The sequence below is a fragment of the Scyliorhinus torazame genome, chromosome 2 (assembly GCF_047496885.1).
Source record: "Scyliorhinus torazame isolate Kashiwa2021f chromosome 2, sScyTor2.1, whole genome shotgun sequence".
NCBI classification, from domain to species: Eukaryota; Metazoa; Chordata; class Chondrichthyes; order Carcharhiniformes; family Scyliorhinidae; genus Scyliorhinus; species Scyliorhinus torazame.
In genome coordinates this window covers 138,556,803-138,576,564 of record NC_092708.1, presented here as the reverse complement: position 1 = coordinate 138,576,564, position 19,762 = coordinate 138,556,803, and the positions used below count along the sequence as shown (strand labels likewise).

Below are 19,762 nucleotides of genomic sequence, written 5' to 3'. Positions count from 1 at the left end.
ATTCTTCTTGAAGGTATGGTGAACAGACTAGAATTACAACACAGGTGGTCCAACTATATTCGGATTTAGGCTCAGTTCTAATCTCCTTAATGGGCAGTTCCAAATACAGAAACCAAGTAAAACTGGGACCCCAATCCTTTGCAGAGATTTTTCCAGAAATTTGTACAGTGGTTTAAACCGAAGTGTCTACTGACTAATACTTACCAGGAACTCAGAACATTGTTAGTTAGCTAATCAGAGGTAGGATTCACCCTCGGGTAAATAGTTTTCATAACGGTTTGAATACAAGAGAGAAACAAATGCTCTGCAAATAATTGTTAAATTGAGGTGTTTTTAGACTTCTTCAAATGCAAAAAAAATGTTGCAGATAATACCCACGTGGTTAATTATTGTTGTGATTTAGTAATAAAATGACTCTTAGAAAAGAAGTGACAATAGAAGTACTATAATGCAAAGATGAGACTTATGGTCTTTTACTTTTATTTGTTCAGTGTGGGCATCACTGGCTAGGCCAGCATTTATTGCCCATCTTTAATTACTCTTGAGAAGGTGGTGGGGAGCTGCCTTCTTGAACCACTGTAGTCCATATGGTGCAGGTGCACCCACAATGCTGTTAGGGAGGGCATATCAGGATTTTGATCCAGCAAGAGTGAAGGAACGGCGATTTAGTCCCAAGACAGGCTGTTATGAGACTTGGAGGGAAACCTGCAGGTAGTAGTGTTCCCATCCACCTACTTCCCTTGGTCGTCTACGTGATAGAGGTTGCAGGTTTGGAAGGTACTGTTGAAGGAGCATAGGTGAGTTGCTGCAGTGGACCTTGTAGATAGTACTCACTGCTGCTACTGTGCGTCAATTGTGGAATGAGTGAATGTTGCAAGTGATGGATGGGTGCCAATCAATGGAGCTGCTTTGTCCTGGAATGCGTCGAGCTTTGAGTGTTGTTAGAGCTACACTCATTCAGGCAAATGGAGAGCATTCCATCACACTCCTGACTTGTGCCTTGCAGATGGTGGACAGGCGATAGAGAGTCAATAAGTTACTCACTGCAGAATCCCTAACCTCTGAGCTGCTGAAGGAAATCAACTATTTTCTGATAGGTATAAGGCTATTTTAATGTAATTATTAAAGCCCAGTCTTTAATACACATTTTAAAATAAGGATTTCAGTATTCATAACCTTAGGTCATGACAGAACAGATAACTTAAACAGAGGTTCAAAGCCTGACACATACACAAACTAATTGGAGATAAAAACAACATTTTTACTGACAATATGAAACGACTATTGTTCTAATGAACAAATTCCAAAGTTAGTTTCATATTAAGAAATGAGCTGTACCAGTAATCAAGATCAAGGTCGAAATAAGCACCATTGCAATATGAAGCCACTATTGTTCAGAATATGGATAAAGTGAAGTCAGCAGAAAACCAGTAAAAACCAGACTTGATTACAGCACAAAATCACATTCCATACCACACACAAATATTCAAACATGAAACATTTAAAACTTAAGTTGCACATTGAGGATTGACAGTTAACCATCGAATCAAATGTATTTGAAACTCACCCAAACCAATTATAACGACATAGAGGTATAGACAGATGGCTTCAGACTGATAACATTCTCCTTAAACATGAGGGTCCGCACAGTCATTTTCTATCCAGGATCACTCTGTACTTTGATCTAACTACTTGCTATCCTTATTTTCATAGTTTCACTTTTCTACTCTAACTCTTGAAGTTCGCGCAAGCTGTTTTGCCATAAGCAAGAAACCATTTTTGTATTCGTTTGAAAGTTAAATTGTTTTATACTTACTTCTCTTTAAATTTTTTGCTAGCAAGACTTTATTGAGAATAGATTTAAGTTTCTCTCAATTGTAATCAAGTAAGAGACAATAAAAGATTCTTATTTGCATCCGAGAAGTGTAACTCAAATTTCTACTGGGTTTTAGTGTTGCGAGACTTCACTTGAACCGCATGGCAGATCGCTACATCTGCTTTGTAGCCATGGTGCGATTCTCCCCAAAAATGTCTAAGTTAATTTGTGCTGGGTTTTTCAGGGAGTTTCCTGACGGCTCTGCTGGCGAGTTCCCCACCGCTACTCAATGACACTGTGTCACATTTTTGGACCTTGGGGAGTTTCTCACCGGTTTAACCCACACTTTTAGCACGGGGTGCAGAACTCAGATATCAGGCCGCCATTTTGAAAGGGTGCCCCGATCGCTAAGTGAGCTTGTGGGTCCATGGGCAATGTCACCCCCCCTCTCCCCACACACACATGGGCAATATCACCCCCCACACACATGGGCACTAACCTCCCCACCCCCAAATGGGGGCACCCCACTGTGGGATTCCCCCCTCTTCAGGTGTCCCCCCCCCCCCATACAATCCATCTTACAGCACCCCTTCCCTTCCAGGACCCGCACCCATCACTCCCCAACCAGCCAGATGCCCCTATTTGCCTGCCCTGCACACCCTCACCCTTCAAACTCCCCTCCACCCTCAGGCCCCGACATTTGGCAGTTCCACCCTGGCAATGCTCTAGCCAGATTGGCAGCTACCTGAGCACCTTGGAAGTGGCAGTTCCAGGGGAGGCCCAGGGAGCCACCCTGCACTGACACTGACCAGCCAGGGGTCTCCAATGGCCGAGGAGAACCTCTGCATTTCTGCCTGGTCCACGTTTGTGTGGACCAGTGCTGAACGGTGCTTGGCTGCAGCCTCCCTGGGGAGGCTGATGTATCCCTGGTAAGTAGGTCTTAAGTAGTTTAAGACATACGTCCGTCGCGCTGTTTCATCCCGCCCCTTTTGGGCGGAGTTCTGACTCCGACACCTCATGGGACTTGGGTGAATCCTGCGAGGTACGGAGGCTGTTGGTAGGCCCGCGAGAGAGCTCAGCCGGGATTCTCCGGCCATTTTGTGCTCTCGCTTGAGCGCATCGCGACCAGGGAATTGTGCCCAAGGTATTTATATGGTTAGTCCAGTTCAGTTTCTGGTCAATGGTAACTCACAGGATGTTGATAGTGGGAGATTCAGCGATGGTAATGTCATTGAATGTCAAGGGAGATGTTTGGATTCTCCCTGTTGGAGATGGTCATTGCCTGGCACCTATGTGGCACAAATGTTACTTTCAGTTATTAGCCAAAGCCTGAATGTTGTCCAGGGCTTGCTACACATGGCATCGACGGCTTCAGTATCTGTGGAGTCGAGAATGGCAATTATCAGCGACCGTCCATTCTTCTGATGTGATGATAATAATAATCGTTTATTGTCACAAGTAGGCTTCAATGAAGTTACTGTGAAAAGCCCCTATAGAGGGGAAGTCATTGATGAAGCAGCTGAAGATGTCTGGACCTAGGACACTAACCTAAGGAACTCTTGCAGTAATGTCCTGGAATTGAAATAATTGATGTCATATAATCACAACCAACTTCCATTGGGCTAGGTATGGCACTGACCAGTCGAGAGTTTTCCCCAATTCCCATCGAGACCAGTTTTATTCAGGCTTCTTGATGCCTCATTCTGTCAAATGCTGCCCTAATGTCAAAGGCAGTCACTCTCTCCTCACATCTGCCATTCTGCTTTATTGTCCATGATTGGACCAAGGCTGTAATTAGGCCAGGAGCTGAGTCATCCTGGCGGAAACCAAACTGAGTGTCAGTGAGCTGAGCAAGTGACACTTGATAGCGCTGTTGCAACACCTGCCATCCCTTTACTGCTAACCGAGTGTAAATGGATGAGGTGATAATGGGCCAGGTTGGATTCGTGCTGTTTTATTTGGACAGGACATGCCGCAGCAATTTTACAGATTGATGGGTAGATACTACTGTTGTAGTTGTACTGGAACAGTTTGGATAGCAAAGCTGCTAGTTCTTCAGAATGTGGCCAAAGTCCAAAGCCTATGCACTGAGTGCTGAATTTGGTGCTTTTTGAGTGCTATAGTAAGAGTTTGGTGACCGAGGGAGTATAAGGCTTCATTTTTATCTAAAGTTTAGTCTTTCTTTTATTTAGTTAATTCACTTAAAAGTTGCTGTTTGGTTTAGAAGAAGGTGAATTTTCAATCAGCTTTAAACAGGCTTCTACTTGTAGGCACTTGCAGCTGGAGCTTGTTAATTAGTTAATTGGATTAGGCCAGTTTTCAGAGGCTAGATTCAGTATAAAAGTGATCCCCTACAGTGCAGACTTTGTTTGTACTGAGTGCTGAATTTGGTGCATTTGAGTGCTATAGTGAGAATTTGGTGACTGAGGGAGTGCTGAATTTGGTGCATTTGAGTGCTATAGTTAGAGTTTGGTGACTGAGGGAGTGCTGAATTTGGTGCATTTGAGTGCTATAGTGAGAGTTTGGTGACTGAGGGAGTTAGGTGAGGAGGGAGTAAGGTGCTCCTTTCATTTTGTTTCCGACATTTCCGCAAAGAGTGAAAAGAGAGCCAGGAGTTTACAGAAAGTGTAGCTAACTGGGAGCAGAGTCGGAGGGCGGAGATCTAGTTAGTCCACACGGCAGCTATATTCTGTCAGGTAAGAGGGGATGGAGGCTAGGCCAGTTGCATGCTCCTCCTGTAGGATGTGGGTGGTGAGGGATACCACTGGTGTCCCCGCTGACTATACCTGCGGGAAGTGCACCCAACTTCAGCTCCTCAAAGACCGTGTTAGGGAACTGGAGCTGAAGCTGGATGAACTTCGGATCATCCCGGAGGCAGAGGGGGTGATTGAGAAGAGTTACAGGGAGGTAACCACACCCAAGGTACAGGACAAGAATAGCTGGGTTACAGTCAGGGGGAAAAAAACAAACAGGCAGACAGTGCAGGGATCCCTCGTGGCCGTTCCCCTTCAAAACACGTATACCGTTTTGGATGCTGTTGGGGGGGGATGACCTACCGGGGGAAGGCCCTAGCGGCCAGGTCTCTGGCATTGAGTCTGGCTCTGGGGCTCAGAAGGGAAGGGGGGGAGAATAGAAAAGCAATAGTTGTAGGAGATTCAATGGTTAGGGGAATAGATAGGAGATTCTGTGGTCGCGAGCGAGACTCCCGGAAGGTATGTTGCCTCCCTGGTGCCAGGGCCAGGGATGTCTCGGATCGTGTCTTCAGGATCCTTAAAGGGGAGGGGGAGCAGCCAGAAGTCGTGGTGCACATTGGTACCAACGGCATAGGTAGGAAAAGGGGTGTGGAGGTAATAAACAAGTTTAGGGAGTTAGGCTGGAAGTTAAAAGCCAGGACAGACAGAGTTGTCATCTCTGGTTTGTTGGCGGTGCCACGTGATAGCGAGGCTAGGAATAGGGAGAGAGTGCAGTTGAACACGTGGCTGCAGGAATGGTGTAGGAGGGAGGGCTTCAGGTATTTGGATAATTGGAGCGCATTCTGGGGAAGGTGGGACCTGTACAAGCAGGACGGGTTGCATCTGAACCAGAGGAGCACCAATATCCTGGGAGGGAGGTTTTCTAGTACTCTTCGGGAGGGTTTAAACTAATTTGGCAGGGGAATGGGAACCGGATTTGTAGTCCAGCAACTAAGGTAGCCGATATTCAGGGCGCCAAAGCGTGTAATGAGGCAGTGGGGAAGGGAACACTGACAAAGGAGAGTACTTGCAGGCACGGAGATGGGTTGAAGTGTGTATACTTCAACGCAAGAAGCATCAGGAATAAGGTGGGTGAACTTAAGGCATGGATCAGTACTTGGGACTACGATGTGGTGGCCATCACGGAAACTTGGATAGAAGAGGGGCAGAAATGGTTGTTGGAGGTCCCTGGTTATAGATGTTTCAATAAGATTAGGGAGGGTGGTAAAAGAGGTGGGGGGGGGGGTGGCATTATTAATTAGAGATAGTATAACAGCTGCAGAAAGGCAGTTCGAGGAGTATCACCCTACTGAGGTAGTATGGGTTGAAGTCAGAAATAGGAAAGGAGCAGTCACCTTGTTAGGAGTTTTCTATAGACACCCCAATAGTAGCAGAGATGTGGAGGAACAGATTGGGAAACAGATTTTGGAAAGGTGCAGAAGTCATAGGGTAGTAGTCATGGGCGACTTTAACTTCCCAAATATTGAGTGGAAACTCTTTAGATCAAATAGTTTGGATGGGGTGGTGTTTGTGCAGTGTGTCCAGGAAGCTTTTCTAACACAGTATGTAGATTGTCCGACCAGAGGAGGGGCAATATTGGATTTAGTACTTGGTAATGAACCAGGGCAAGTGATAGATTTGTTAGTGGGGGAGCATTTTGGAGATAGTGACCACAATTCTGTGACTTTTACTTTAGTAATGGAGAGGGATAGGTACGTGCAACAGGGCAAGGTTTACAATTGGGGGAAGGGTAAATACGATGTTGTCAGACAAGAATTGAAGTGCATAAGTTGGGAACATAGGCTGGCAGGGAAGGACACAAGTGAAATGTGGAACTTGTTTAAGGAACAGGTGCTACGTGTCCTTGATATGTATGTCCCTGTCAGGCAGGGAAGAGATGGTCGAGTGAGGGAACCATGGTTGACAAGAGAGGTTGAATGTCTTGTTAAGAGGAAAAAGGAGACTTATGTAAGGCTGAGGAAACAAGGTTCAGACAGGGCATTGGAGGGATACAAGATAGCCAGGAGGGAATTGAAGAAAGGGATTAGGAGAGCTAAGAGAGGGCATGAACAATCTTTGGCGGGTAGGATCAAGGAAAACCCCAAGGCCTTTTACACATATGTGAGAACTATGAGAATGACTAGAGCGAGGGTAGGTCCGATCAAGGACAGTAGCGGGAAATTGTGTATTGAGTCTGAAGAGATAGGAGAGGTCTTGAACGAGTACTTTTCTTCTGTATTTACAAATGAGAGGGGCGATATTGTTGGAGAGGACAGTGTGAAACAGATTGGTAAGCTCGAGGAAATACTTGTTAGGAAGGAAGATGTGTTGGGCATTTTGAAAAACTTGAGGACAGACAAGTCCCCCGGGCCTGACGGGATATACCCAAGGATTCTATGGGAAGCAAGAGATGAAATTGCAGAGCCGTTGGCAATGATCTTTTCGTCCTCACTGTCAACAGGGGTGGTACCAGGGGATTGGAGAGTGGCGAATGTCGTGCCCCTGTTCAAAAAAGGGACTAGGGATAACCCTGGGAATTACAGGCCAGTTAATCTTACTTCGGTGGTAGGCAAAGTAATGGAAAGGGTACTGAAGGATAGGATTTCTGAGCATCTGGAAAGACACTGCTTGATTAGGGATAGTCAGCATGGATTTGTGAGGGGTAGGTCTTGCCTTACAAGTCTTATTGAATTCTTTGAGGAGGTGACCAAGCATGTGGATGAAGGTAAAGCAGTGGATGTAGTGTTCATGGATTTTAGTAAGGCATTTGATAAGGTTCCCCATGGTAGGCTTATGCAGAAAGTAAGGAGGCATGGGATAGTGGGAAATTTGGCCAGTTGGATAACGAACTGGCTAACCGATAGAAGTCAGAGAGTGGTGGTGGATGGCAAATATTCAGCCTGGATCCCAGTTACCAGTGGCGTACCACAGGGATCAGTTCTGGGTCCTCTGCTGTTTGTGATTTTCATTAATGACTTGGATGAGGGAGTTGAAGGGTGGGTCAGTAAATTTGCAGACGATACGAAGATTGGTGGAGTTGTGGATAGTAAGGAGGGCTGTTGTCAGCTGCAAAGAGACATAGATAGGATGCAGAGCTGGGCTGAGAAGTGGCAGATGGAGTTTAACCCTGAAAAGTGTGAGGTTGTCCATTTTGGAAAGACAAATATGAATGCGGAATACAGGGTTAACGGTAGAGTTCTTGGCAACGTGGAGGAGCAGAGAGATCTTGGGGTCGATGTTCATACATTTTTGAAAGTTGCCACTCAAGTGGATAGAGCTGTGAAGAAGGCCTATGGTGTGCTCGCGTTCATTAACAGAGGGATTGAATTTAAGAGCCGTGACGTGATGATGCAGCTGTACAAAACTTTGGTAAGGCCACATTTGGAGTACTGTGTACAGTTCTGGTCGCCTCATTTTAGGAAGGATGTGGAAGCTTTGGAAAAGGTGCAAAGAAGATTTACCAGGATGTTGCCTGGAATGGAGAGTAGGTCTTACGAGGAAAGGTTGAGGGTGCTAGGCCTTTTCTCATTAGAACGGAGAAGGATGAGGGGCGACTTGATAGAGGTTTATAAGATGATCAGGGGAATAGATAGAGTAGACAGTCAGAGACTTTTTCCCCGGGTGGAACACACCATTACAAGGGGACATAAATTTAAGGTGGAAGATATAGGAGGGATATCAGAGGTAGGTTCTTTACCCAGAGAGTAGTGGGGGCATGGAATGCACTGCCTGTGGAAGTAGTTGAGTCGGAAACATTAGGGACCTTCAAGCAGCTATTGGATAGGTACATGGATTACGGTAAAATGATATAGTGTAGATTTAGTTCTTAAGGGCAGCACGGTAGCATTATGGATAGCACAATTGCTTCACAGCTCCAGGGTCCCAGGTTCGATTCCGGCTTGGGTCACTGTTTGTGTGGAGTCTGCACGTCCTCCCAGTGTCTGCGTGGGTTTCCTCCGGGTGCTCCGGTTTCCTCCCACAGTCCAAAGATCTGTAGGTTAGGTGAATTGGCCAATGATAAATTGCCCGTAATGTCCAAAATTGCCCTTGGTGTTGGGTGGAGGTGTTGAGTTTGGGTAGGGTGCTCTTTCCAAGAGCCGGTGCAGACTCAAAGGGCCGAATGGCCTCCTTCTGCACTGTAAATTCAATGATAATCTATGATTAATCTAGGACAAAGGTTCGGCACAACATCGTGGGCCGAAGGGCCTGTTCTGTGCTGTATTTTCTATGTTCTATGGAGCATCCAGTACTTTCAGTTGCTTCTTGCTATCATATGGAGTAAATCAAATTGCTTAAGACTGGCATCTGTGATTCTGGGGACCTTAAGAGAAGGCCATGATGGATCATCCACTTGGTACTTCTGGCTGAAGACAGCTACAAATGCTTCAGCCTTGTCTTTTACACTGATTTCCAGTCATTTACACTGATTTGCAGTCTTTGACGATAGGGATATTTGTTGGGCCCCTTCTCCATTGAGTTGTTTAATTGGCACCACTTCATATTTAGATCTGATCTGCTCCATGTGGGATCGCTTATCCCTGTCTATCGCCTGCTGCTTCCGTTGTTTAGCATGCAATCTGTGTTGTAGTCTCATCAGGTTTACACCTAATTTTAGATATGTTTGACTGCTCCTGCACTCTCCATTGAACCAGGGTGGCTCCTCCAGTTTTATGATAATGGCAGTGTAGAATATGCAGAGCCATGAGGTTACAGATTGCGGTCGAGTACAATTCTGCTGCTCTTGATGGTCCACAGAACCTCATTGATGTCCAGTTTTGAGCTGCTAGATCTGTTTGAAATGTATGGGGTAGCGCCACACATCACAATGAAGGGTATCTTAATGTGAAGATGGCACTTTTGACTCCACAACTGTTCGGTGGTCACTTCTACCAATACTATCATGGACAGATGAATCTCTGACAGGTAGATTGGTGAGAACGTGTCAAGCAGCTTTTTCCCCCTTGCTAGTCATCCACCACCTGCTCCAGACCCAGTCTCGCAGTCTTTATGGTTCGGCAAGCTCAATCAGTAGTGGGTGCTACCGAGCCACTCTTAGTGTGGATACTAAAGAACGCCACCCACAGTACATTCTGTGCTCTTGCCACCCTCAGTGTTTCTGACAAGTGTGGTCAACATGGAGGAGTACAAATTCATCAGCTAAAGCGGAGGCAGTGTTTGGTAATCCTTGCCCACTTTTGATTGGATGCAAGACTTCATGGGGCCCAGAGTCGATTTTGAGGTCTTTCAGGGTAACTCCTTCTCAACTGTATACCACTCTGCTGCCACCTCGGTTGTGTCTGTCCTGTTGGTGGGACAGGGCATACCCACAGAGGTGGCAACAGGGATGATGATGTTTGGGAATTGTCTGTAAGATATGGTTCCATGACAAGACAGTTGCTCGACTAGTCTTTGGGTAGCTCTCCTAATTTTGGCACACACATCAGATGTTAGTAAGGAGGACTTTGCAGGGTTGACGGGACTTGGTGGGCCATTGTGGTTTCCAGTGCCTATGTCGATGCCAGGTGGCATGTCCAGTTTCATTCCTTTTAGACTTTAGAGAGGTTTGATATAACCAGGTGACTTGCTAGGCCATTGAAGATGGCAGTGGGTCTGGAGTAACACATAGGTCAGACCATGCAGAGACTGCACATTTTCTTCCCTCAAGGACATTCGTGAACCAGATGGGTTTTTACCACAATTGAGAGTGGTTTTCATGGCCACCAATATCAAGACTAGCTTTAAATTCCAGATTAATTCAAGTTCTATTGTGATTTGAACCCGTGTGCCCAGAGCATGAGCCTCCATTGCTAATCCAGTAACATTACCACTATGCCATTGTCTTTCCCCAACTGTACGGTCTTGCCTTCTTACATCCAAACTATGTTTACCTTGTACTGTCTGCACATCAACCTACCCTCCTCACTGTGTTATCATGTTCTAATGTGGACCAGTACACCAGTTACAAGAACCATATAATTAGCATTATTGCCAAGCTCCACATTGTGGCAAATTCAGTAAAAATCAGAACGCAGTTGCGAGTTCTTTTAACAAGTATATAGCAAATTAGACTACACCACAATGTTGCAAGAATGTTTCAACCAGCGAAATGGCTGGTAAGCCAGCATTGTTAACATGAAATCATTTTCTATATTGCTAAGAGTCCCATCTTATGATTTCCCTCTGTTCCCATTTCTTATATTTTATCTTTATTGTTTTCTCGGTCCGGGGATCATTAATTGAGATATACCTTTAAGTCAAGCTGAGGAAGTATAGACTTCAACTATGTCCTCAAGCTTTTGTATTTGGGAAAAGGAAATCACAGACTTTCTGGCACCCAGCAGATTAGAGTGATTTGGCTCCATTGGGTGGCTGGCAGCCAATGGGGTGGCTAGGGACAGTGTTTAAAAAATATATATATTTTTATTCTCCTCCTTTTTCACATTTTCTCCCAAATTTACAGCCCTCAACAATAATCAGCAACAAATATGTCAATCCCCATAACAATAACAACGATCCCATCCTCCCACTAACCCCCAAACATTAGCCCGCATGTTTACATACACAAATGACAAAAAGGAATCCGGGATTACCCATAGTCACCCTTAATACACACAGCCCGCCTCCCCCCCAAACCTCCCACCCATCCCCCCCAACTAATGTTCGATGTTATCCAGTTCTTGAAAGTGCATAATGAATAATGCCCATGACTTGTAGAACGCCTCTGTCCTTCCCCTCAGTTGAAACTTAACCTTCTCAAGAGTCAAGAATTCCAACAGGTCCCACCGCCACGTCAGGGCACAGGGTGGAAAGGCTGCTCTCCAACCCATCAGGATCCGCATTCGGGCGATCAACGAGGCAAAGGCTGCAACATCTGCCTCCGCACCCGTTTCCAACCCTGGCTGGTCCGACACCCCAAATATGGCCTCCCGGGTACCTGGGTCCAGTTTCACATGCACCACATTGGAAATTACCCCCAAAACCTCCTTCCAGTAATCCTCTAGCTTTGGACAGGACCAAAACATATGAACGTGATTAGTGGGGGGCCCCCGGCAACGCTCACACACATCTTCTACTCCTTCAAAGAATCGGCTCATCCTCGCCCTTGTGAGGTGTGCTCTGTATACCACCTTCAGCTGTATCAGCCCCAACCTCGCACGAGGTAGAGGCATTTACTCTCCGGAGCACCTCAGACCAGACCCCCTCCTCTATGACCTCTCCCAACTCTTCTTCCCACTTTGCTTTGATCCCTTCCAGTGGTGCATTATCCTCTTCCAAAATAGCTCCGTACACCGCTGACACTACCCCCTTCTCCAGTCCCCTTGTCGTCAACACCTCCTCCAGCAATGTGGAGGCCGGTTCCTCTGGGAAGCTCTGTATCTCCTTTCTGGCAAAATCTCGAACCTGCATGTATCTAAACATTTCTCCCTGCTCCAGCCCATACTACGCTTCCAGCTCCTTCAATCCTGCAAACCGACTCCTATGAAACAAATCTTTTAGCGTCTTAATCCCCTTCTCTTCCCATTTCCGGAAATTTCCATCCCACCTCCCTGGCTCAAATCTGTGGTTCCCCCGAATCGGCCGTGCCCTTGAACCTGCCCCCAACTCGAAGTGTTGGCGAAACTGCCTCCACATTTTCAATGAAGCTATTATTACCGGACTCCCTGAGTATTTCCCCGGAGCTATCGGGAGCGGCGCTGTTGCTAGTGCTTTCAGTCCCGACCCCCTGCACAAACTCTCCTCTATTATGACCCACTGGGAATCAACCTCTCTGACCCAGCTCTGCACCTTCTCCACGTTCGCCGCCCAGTAGAAGTACATCAGGTTCGGTAGACGCATATCCCCTGCCTGCCTTCCCCTCTGTAGCAGCACCTTTCTCACTCTGGCCACCTTCACTCCCCATATGAAGGAGGTAATCCTTCCCTCAATCTCCCTGAAAAAAGCCTTGGGCAGGAAAATCGGTAGGCACTGAAAAATAAACAGAAATTGCAGCAACACATTCATTTTAACCGCCTGTCCCCGACCTGCCAGAGGGAGACCATCCCACCTTGCCAGATCAGCTTTCACTCTCCCCACCAAACTAAAGATGTTGTACCTGCGAAGCCTCCCCCACTCCCGGGAAATCTGCACCCCTAGATACCTAAAGTGAGTCCCTGCCCTACGGAATGGCAGCCACCCCACCCCTGCCGCCACCCCCGGCCGAAACACCACAAAATATTCACTCTTGTCGAGGTTCAGCTTGTACCCCAAGAAAGACCCAAATACCCGCAGTAGCTCCAATATTCCCCCTATCGACACACTCGGTTCCAACACATATAACAGCAAGCCATCGGCATATAAGGACACCCTATGCTCTATCCCCCTCGCACTATTCCTTTCCATGCTCCCGAACTTCTTAATGCGATGGCCAACGGCTCAATTGCAAGTGCAAACAGCAGGGGGGACATAGGACATCCCTGCCTCGTCCCACGGTGGAGAGAAAAGTATCTCGAGCTGATGTTGTTTGTGCGGACACTCGCCTTCGGCTCCTTATATAGTAGCTTCACCCAGTTCACAAATCTTGGTCCAATCCCAAACCGCTCCAGAACTGCCATCAAGTCCTCCATTCTACCCGGTGAAACGCCTCTGTTTCCTTCCCTTCCGCCGGTGCCATAGCGACGTTCAAAACCCTCCAAATGTTCAAAAAAAGAGGTCTCCCTCTCACGAGCCCCATCTTATCCTCACCTATCACCTTCGGGAGGCACTCTTCCAGCCGACCCGCCAGTACCTTCGCAAAATACTTTTGGGTCCACATTCAGAAGTGATATGGGTCTATACGACCCACACTCCGTCGCATCCTTATCTTTTTTTAGCAACAGTGAAATCGATGCCTGCCCCAAGGTTTGTGGCAACACCCCCTTCCCTATCGCCTCTTCAAACATCCCCACCATCAGGGGTACCAGCTTATCCTTGAATTTTTTATAATATTCCACCTGAAACCGATCCGGCCCTGCCACCTTCCCCGATTGCATCCTCCCAATCGCATCCTTTATCTCCTGCTCCACAATTGCTCCTTCTAATGTCGCCCTGTCCCCCTCCCCTAGCCTCAGGTACTCCAAACCCATCTAGAAATTCCTGCATCTCACGGTCTCCCCTGGGTGGCTCGGACCTGTACAACCTCTCATAAAACTCCTCAAAAACCTTGTTAATCAGCTCCGGAGCCACCACCAACTTCCCTGCCCTATCCCTCACATGAAGAAATTCCCTTGCCGCTGCTTCCCTCCGGAGCTGACCCTGCCTTATCTCCATGTTCATAAACTGCACCCCTTGATCGTCTCAGTTGGCGCACCGCCTTCCTGGTAGACAGTCGGTCGAAGCTCGCCTGTAGTTCCTTCCTCTTTTCCAGCTTCGCTGGGTCCCCATCTTCTGCATAACTCCTATCTACCTCCAGCATCTCATCTATTACCCTCTGCCGCTCCAACCTCTCCTCTTTGTCCACCCTGGCATTAAACAAAATTACCTCACCCCTCACCACCGCCTTTAAAGCCTCCCAGACAACTGCCTTCGACATCTCACCCGTACAGTTGAAGCCTACATATTCCTTAATTACCGTTTCAATTTTCTCACAGAACACTTGGTTCCCCAAAAGTCCCACATCCAGTTTCCACCCCGGCCTCTGCGCTACCCCCTTCTCCAGTACCATATCCACCCAATGCGGAGCGTGATCTGACACTGCAATTGCCGAGTATTCCGACCCCTTAACCCCAGCCAGCAAACCCTTCCCCACCACAAAGAAGTCGATCCGCGAGTATACCTTATGGGCTGCTGAGAAAAACGAGTACGCCCGTTCCCTTGGGTGCAGGAACCTCCAAGGGTCCACCCCTCCCATTTCCACCATTAGCCCAGCCAGCGCCTTCGCCCCTCCTGATGGGACCAGTGAGCGCGGCCATGATCTGTCCAACCTTGGCTCCTGCACCAAGTTCCAGTCCCCCTCCACAATCAGTTTCTGCGTGTCCAAGTCAGGGATGGCCCCAAACACCTTCTTCGCGAATCCCACATCGTCCCAATTGGGACCGTATACACTCAACAGTGCCACTAATCTCCCCTCCAACGCCCCTGTCACACTCACATATCTACCCCCCTGATCTGCCACCACCTTTTCCATCTGGAAGCGTACCCTTTTGCTGACCAGCACCGCTACCCCTCGAGCCCTCCGTCAAATCCAGAGTGAAACACTTGACTAACCCAGCCCTTTTTAAGTCTCACCTGGTCCTTCACCCTCAAGTGAGTCTCCTGCAGCATTGCCACATCGGCTTTCAAACTTTTAAGATGTGCAAGCACCCTTGACCTCTTGACCAGACCTCCTAACCCTGTCACGTTCCACGTGATTATCCTTACTGGGGTCTCTCACCCCCCCCCCCCACCTTTCTTATCCACCATCACCATACCACCGGGCCCTGCCCCATAAGCCTGACCCGCCCCTGTCCATTGTTAACATCGAACCCCTTCCCCCCCTCCCAAGAACCCCCCTACATGTCCCCTTGAAAAAACATCTCCCAGCATCATTCCCCCCCCCCCCCACTCGCTCGCCTCGTAGGCCCATTGAAGCCTGCTATCCAGGCCCCAACGTCCGCAGCCATCCTCTCACCTCACCTCCGTTCACTAGCTGACTTTAGTTAGTTCGCACGGGTGGCTCCCCCCGCCAAGATATATCGTCCCCTTCCACCAGTCCCAGAGAAAGAAAAAACAAAAGCAACAAACCAACCCATACAATTCACGAACATAAGATTTAACCGTTGCAACACAGAACGCCAATCAACCCAACCATTAACTTGAACTCTTAGAATGCAAAGAGAAGTAAATTACAATATACATCAGTTAAAAGAAAGTTGTAGCATTTATACATTTTCCAGCTGGCCAAACACAGTCCACAGTCTCTCTTCCAGTTCCACTCCTCACGTCTGTCGCAAGCTTTCTGTCCTCACGAACGCCTCAGCCGCCTCCGCTGTCTCAAAATAAAAGTCTTTGGCGTTATACGTTACCCTCAGCTTTGTACAGTGCCGCCTTCACCCGCCCGAACGCGGCTCTTCTCTTTGCCAACTCCACCGCCAAGTCCTGATAGATCCGAACTCCAGCACCGTCCCACTGCACCTCGCACTTCTGCTTCGCCCAGCTTAACACCTTCTCCTTCATGCAGTACCTATGGAAGCAGATAATTACTGCTCTTGGTGACTCATTCACCTTGGGCTTCGGCCTTAATGACCGATGAGCTCGGTCCAGCTCGTACTGGGAGGAGTTCTCACCCTCCCCCATCAGCTCTGCCAACTTCTTAGCAAAGTACTCTGTTATCCCTGGGCCCTCTGTCCCTTCAGGTAAGCCCACAATTCTCAGATTGTGCCGTCTCGAGCTGTTCTCCAAGTCCTCGAGCTTTGCTCGGAGTCCTCTGTTGACCTCCACCACCCTCCGCAGCTCGTCCCCCACTGAGGTGAGCTGGTCACTGTGCTGCGACATGGCTTCCTCCACTTCCTTCATCTTCTCGCCCTGCTCTCTCACCTCGGCCACAGCTACCCTCACCGGGGCGACTGCCTCCTCGACCAATGATTTAAATGCTCCTTCCTCAAAGCCTCCATGTGCCTCGCAAACTGCTTTTCCAGCTCCACCGCCATCACCTCGGTCATCTTTTCCACCGTAAGTAGTGTGGCCCCACCATGCGGTCCGGCATCCGCCATCTTGTCAGCGCTTTTGCTGGCCTTCTCATTCAACAGCGAACCTGGGTTTTCTTCCTTCTTCCTCACTGCTTTTCGCATCCTCCAATGACTTATTATTTCTTCTTTCTTTCTTCAATCCGAAAATAACTAAATAATTATTTTCACAAATTTTTTTCCCAAAAATTCCAAAGTCAAGAAATCTCTTCCCCCGGGGCCCGGACTTCAAACTCCTCAAACATCCACCCAGTGTGCTCTAGTCCCCCTCTACATTGCGTTCTGGACTGAGGCCTGCCAATTCGATTGCCTCGCCTCGTGTCAAGCTCCGCCCCGCATCCGACCTCTGGGTCGATGCCTCCTGCTCCGGCCGCTGGACACTCCCGCAGGGCTCCTAGCCGGCTCCAAATCGGATCAACCGGACACCCGTCCCTCAGGCCTCAAAGGGTGAAGAAACCCGGGAAGAGAGAACCACGGGGAAACCCTTGAAAAAATCCCAAAAATCGCGGACCGACGCGAGCCTCTTCTCGATGCAGCCACTCCGCTCGTGAGCGCCACCGGAAGTCCGCCTGGGACAGTGTTGACTGGCAACGGACAGCGTTTTGTTCCTACCAGGTGAAGGTTTTCAGAGAGAAACCAGCAAAAGACATGTGACCCTCGAAGTAAGAAGCCATCTTTTGTCCCTCTCTCTCTTTCGGCTGCTGGTTGACTACTATCTCTGTGAGTCTACAGTGAGGATCATTACAAGCTGAAGGAAAAGATAACACCCAACTGAAGGCCTAAACTGGAGAAAAGAACTAACTGGAAGATATCCATCTGAAGTCAAAGATCCCTATCTTTTATTTTTCATCATTATTTTCTTCCCTCTCCACCACCCTTTCCCGCTATGTTATATTTCAAGAAAAAAAAACTTACTGGTGCAAAAAAATCCACAAGCCAGGGTTCCCTTTCTTTCTTCGGAAAATTCTTCGGACTCAGCGTGATAACAGGCGCATTGATGCTCTCTCTGGCAAAGGACACTATGTCGTAGAGAACCTTCTTACCTTTTAAGATAAAATGCATCATAAACAATGAATGAAATATTAAACAATTACACATTTCATATTCAATCGATAGAAAGAAAGAATATCCTAGACAAAGGATTTCTTTGCAGAAGATGCTAATACTATGTGGGTGAGAAAAAAAAAATTCCTTAAACAACGTGAGGAGAACAAAAAACGTTTCACAACCAGAGTTATTCATGGAGTGTTCTATAGGCAATTCTTTGGGTAGTAGTGTTAACAGATAATTGCTGGGTAGCATACCAAAAAATGGTTTAAAGTTACCTTTAAACAGTGGCATGGCTTCCTTGACATTGTCTTTGTCATCCATGTGAAAGGACAGACAGGGTCTTGGTTTATTCTCTGACCTGAAAGACAGCACCACTGGCATTGTGGCACTGAAGTTTCAGCCTGAATTATGTACTGAAGTCTTAGGCGGGTCCTCAACCCACAATCTTTTGATTTAGAGCCACATGTACTACCAGTCTGCCGAACTGACACAATGCATACCAATAAAAGCTAACCTCTTCCTACTGCTAGTCAAAGCTTATCCTAGAAATGATCTTTCATTTCACTGTATTGCGACCCATGGTCAAGTGGGGCTGGAAACGTACTGGTGCAAAAACATCCACAAGCCAGGGTTCCCTTTCTTTCTTCATGTAATGTGTCCAGAAAAAGAATAAATTATAAAGAACAGCCAAGATGTTAAAAACATTTGGTTTTCGTAACTGCCATCTGAACTCAAGAACAGAGTTCTTACCGTGATGTATTTCAAAGGCACGTGTTCCGCTGCCTTTGAACAGTACAATACAAGGTTGGTGGATATAGAGGCTCTTGCAGATGCGTGATCCGACATCGCAGTCATAAGTTCCAACCTGGAAAAACAGCATCATTTGTGTTAAAGTACTTTATCGTTAAAGTATTTAATCTGCGTGCCACAATTTTAGGAATATTATTCAACTTTGCTGATGTCATTTGAAAAATCACATAAATCTCTGGCTTGCATGCAATTTTAAAACAAGATACTAACAGAAACTCAAAGCCTTTAAATACATTTTCTTTCAGGCAAGAAAGTAGCCAAAAATCAACTCCACAAGCTAGCAGGACAGTTATGCAACTCTAACTTCCATCTCCTAACACCAACACTGCCTTCTTGAAGGTGTTGACTCCTTGCTGAGGTATGGTTCAGCAAGTGAATGTCGTCATTTGGTAGCTTATTCATTGTTTATAATTGCTGATTGGCTATTTGACATCAATGACGAGTCCAATCCCATTCTTAACTAATGTACTGCCAGTAGAGATCGCTAGATATCATCATAGAAACAATTTTGGACATTTTATTACCCTGTACCCATGGCTTCTGAGGATGCTCGTAATACCACAACTATAGTCCAATTCAGTTAACTCAGCAAAGATCAGGGATTGAATATAAATTTGAGAAATTATAGCAGACAGCTATAATTAAGCTGTCTTGAGTTAACCTAATACGTTGTCAAGGAATCTTTCAATTAGACAACACTACTACTGAACATCTCAGCTATAGACATTCAATGTTTGAAAGCTCATACAGACCAGTGTTTCCTTTTCACCTGTTCCCCCACTTTGCTTGCACAGAATCCCAGAAAAGATGAGTGGAAGGCAAAGTTAACACCCTGGCCTGTGGAGGCTGGAGATAAGACTGCTGTTAGCTCTTTATTCCCCTATGGTGGAGCAACATTCTGCAGCTCATTAGGGTCCATGTAATCCAAGAGTTTTCTCCCACACCTTCCCCCACTATTTCTTCTGGATTCAACACCAGACCCAGAACACCTAAAACCCCAGAATCCCCCCTTAGTGGTGTTCCACACAAAATTATCTCCTTTCACTAATTCATCATGACAAAAGAAAATGGCTTGTATAGTTCACCCAGAGTAAAATCTGAGCCATTTACTGAAGGAATTGGAGAGACATATAAAGGCTATTTCTCACAACCTTGGCAAACAGCTGATGAAGGCTACTAATTTGGGAATCTTCAATGTATTTACAAACTGCAAATTTGGTAGTATGCTACAGTAGCTATTGCAACCATAAATGGCATTGCCATGGAGCATGGTCATCCCATTTCAGTCCTGTTCCATAATCCTGCCCCGGGGATCAGGGAAATCCCAATTCCCTACTGCTTACATTAACGCTCCCAAAGAACTTACTTTGTTCTTAGAACTCAATGACATCTCGCAAGTCACTGATCCCTTTTCGCTTTGAATTAAGATCCCCTTTATTGAATAAAAACCCCAGCCTTAGCAAATTTCAGTACTGCAGTATTAACAAAATGTATACAAAAATAAAATATATTTTATACACTCCAACTACAATGTCAGTCAGAACAGTTAAGCTGATAAAACCACTTCACTGTGATATATTTTTGGGGTGAGTATATAATAGCTATATTAAAGAAAGTGAATACAGTGTCCATTAGTAAAATGATACAGCATGGTTATCCTTGTGCAATGAAATTGA

At 46.7% G+C, this 19,762-nt stretch overlaps 1 protein-coding gene across 1 annotated transcript in view; it reads right to left on the bottom strand.

Annotated features, from left to right (window-relative positions):
- Window positions 1-19,762, bottom strand: part of dnajc10 (DnaJ (Hsp40) homolog, subfamily C, member 10) — a 123,746-nt gene that overhangs the window by 56,524 nt on the left and 47,460 nt on the right. Inside the window, exons 13-14 of the mRNA XM_072477641.1 lie at window positions 18,027-18,141; window positions 17,142-17,269 (exon numbers count right to left, since the gene is read on the bottom strand). Of these exons, the coding sequence (XP_072333742.1) occupies window positions 17,142-17,269; window positions 18,027-18,141 (243 nt within the window). The remainder of the gene's footprint in view (window positions 1-17,141; window positions 17,270-18,026; window positions 18,142-19,762) is intronic.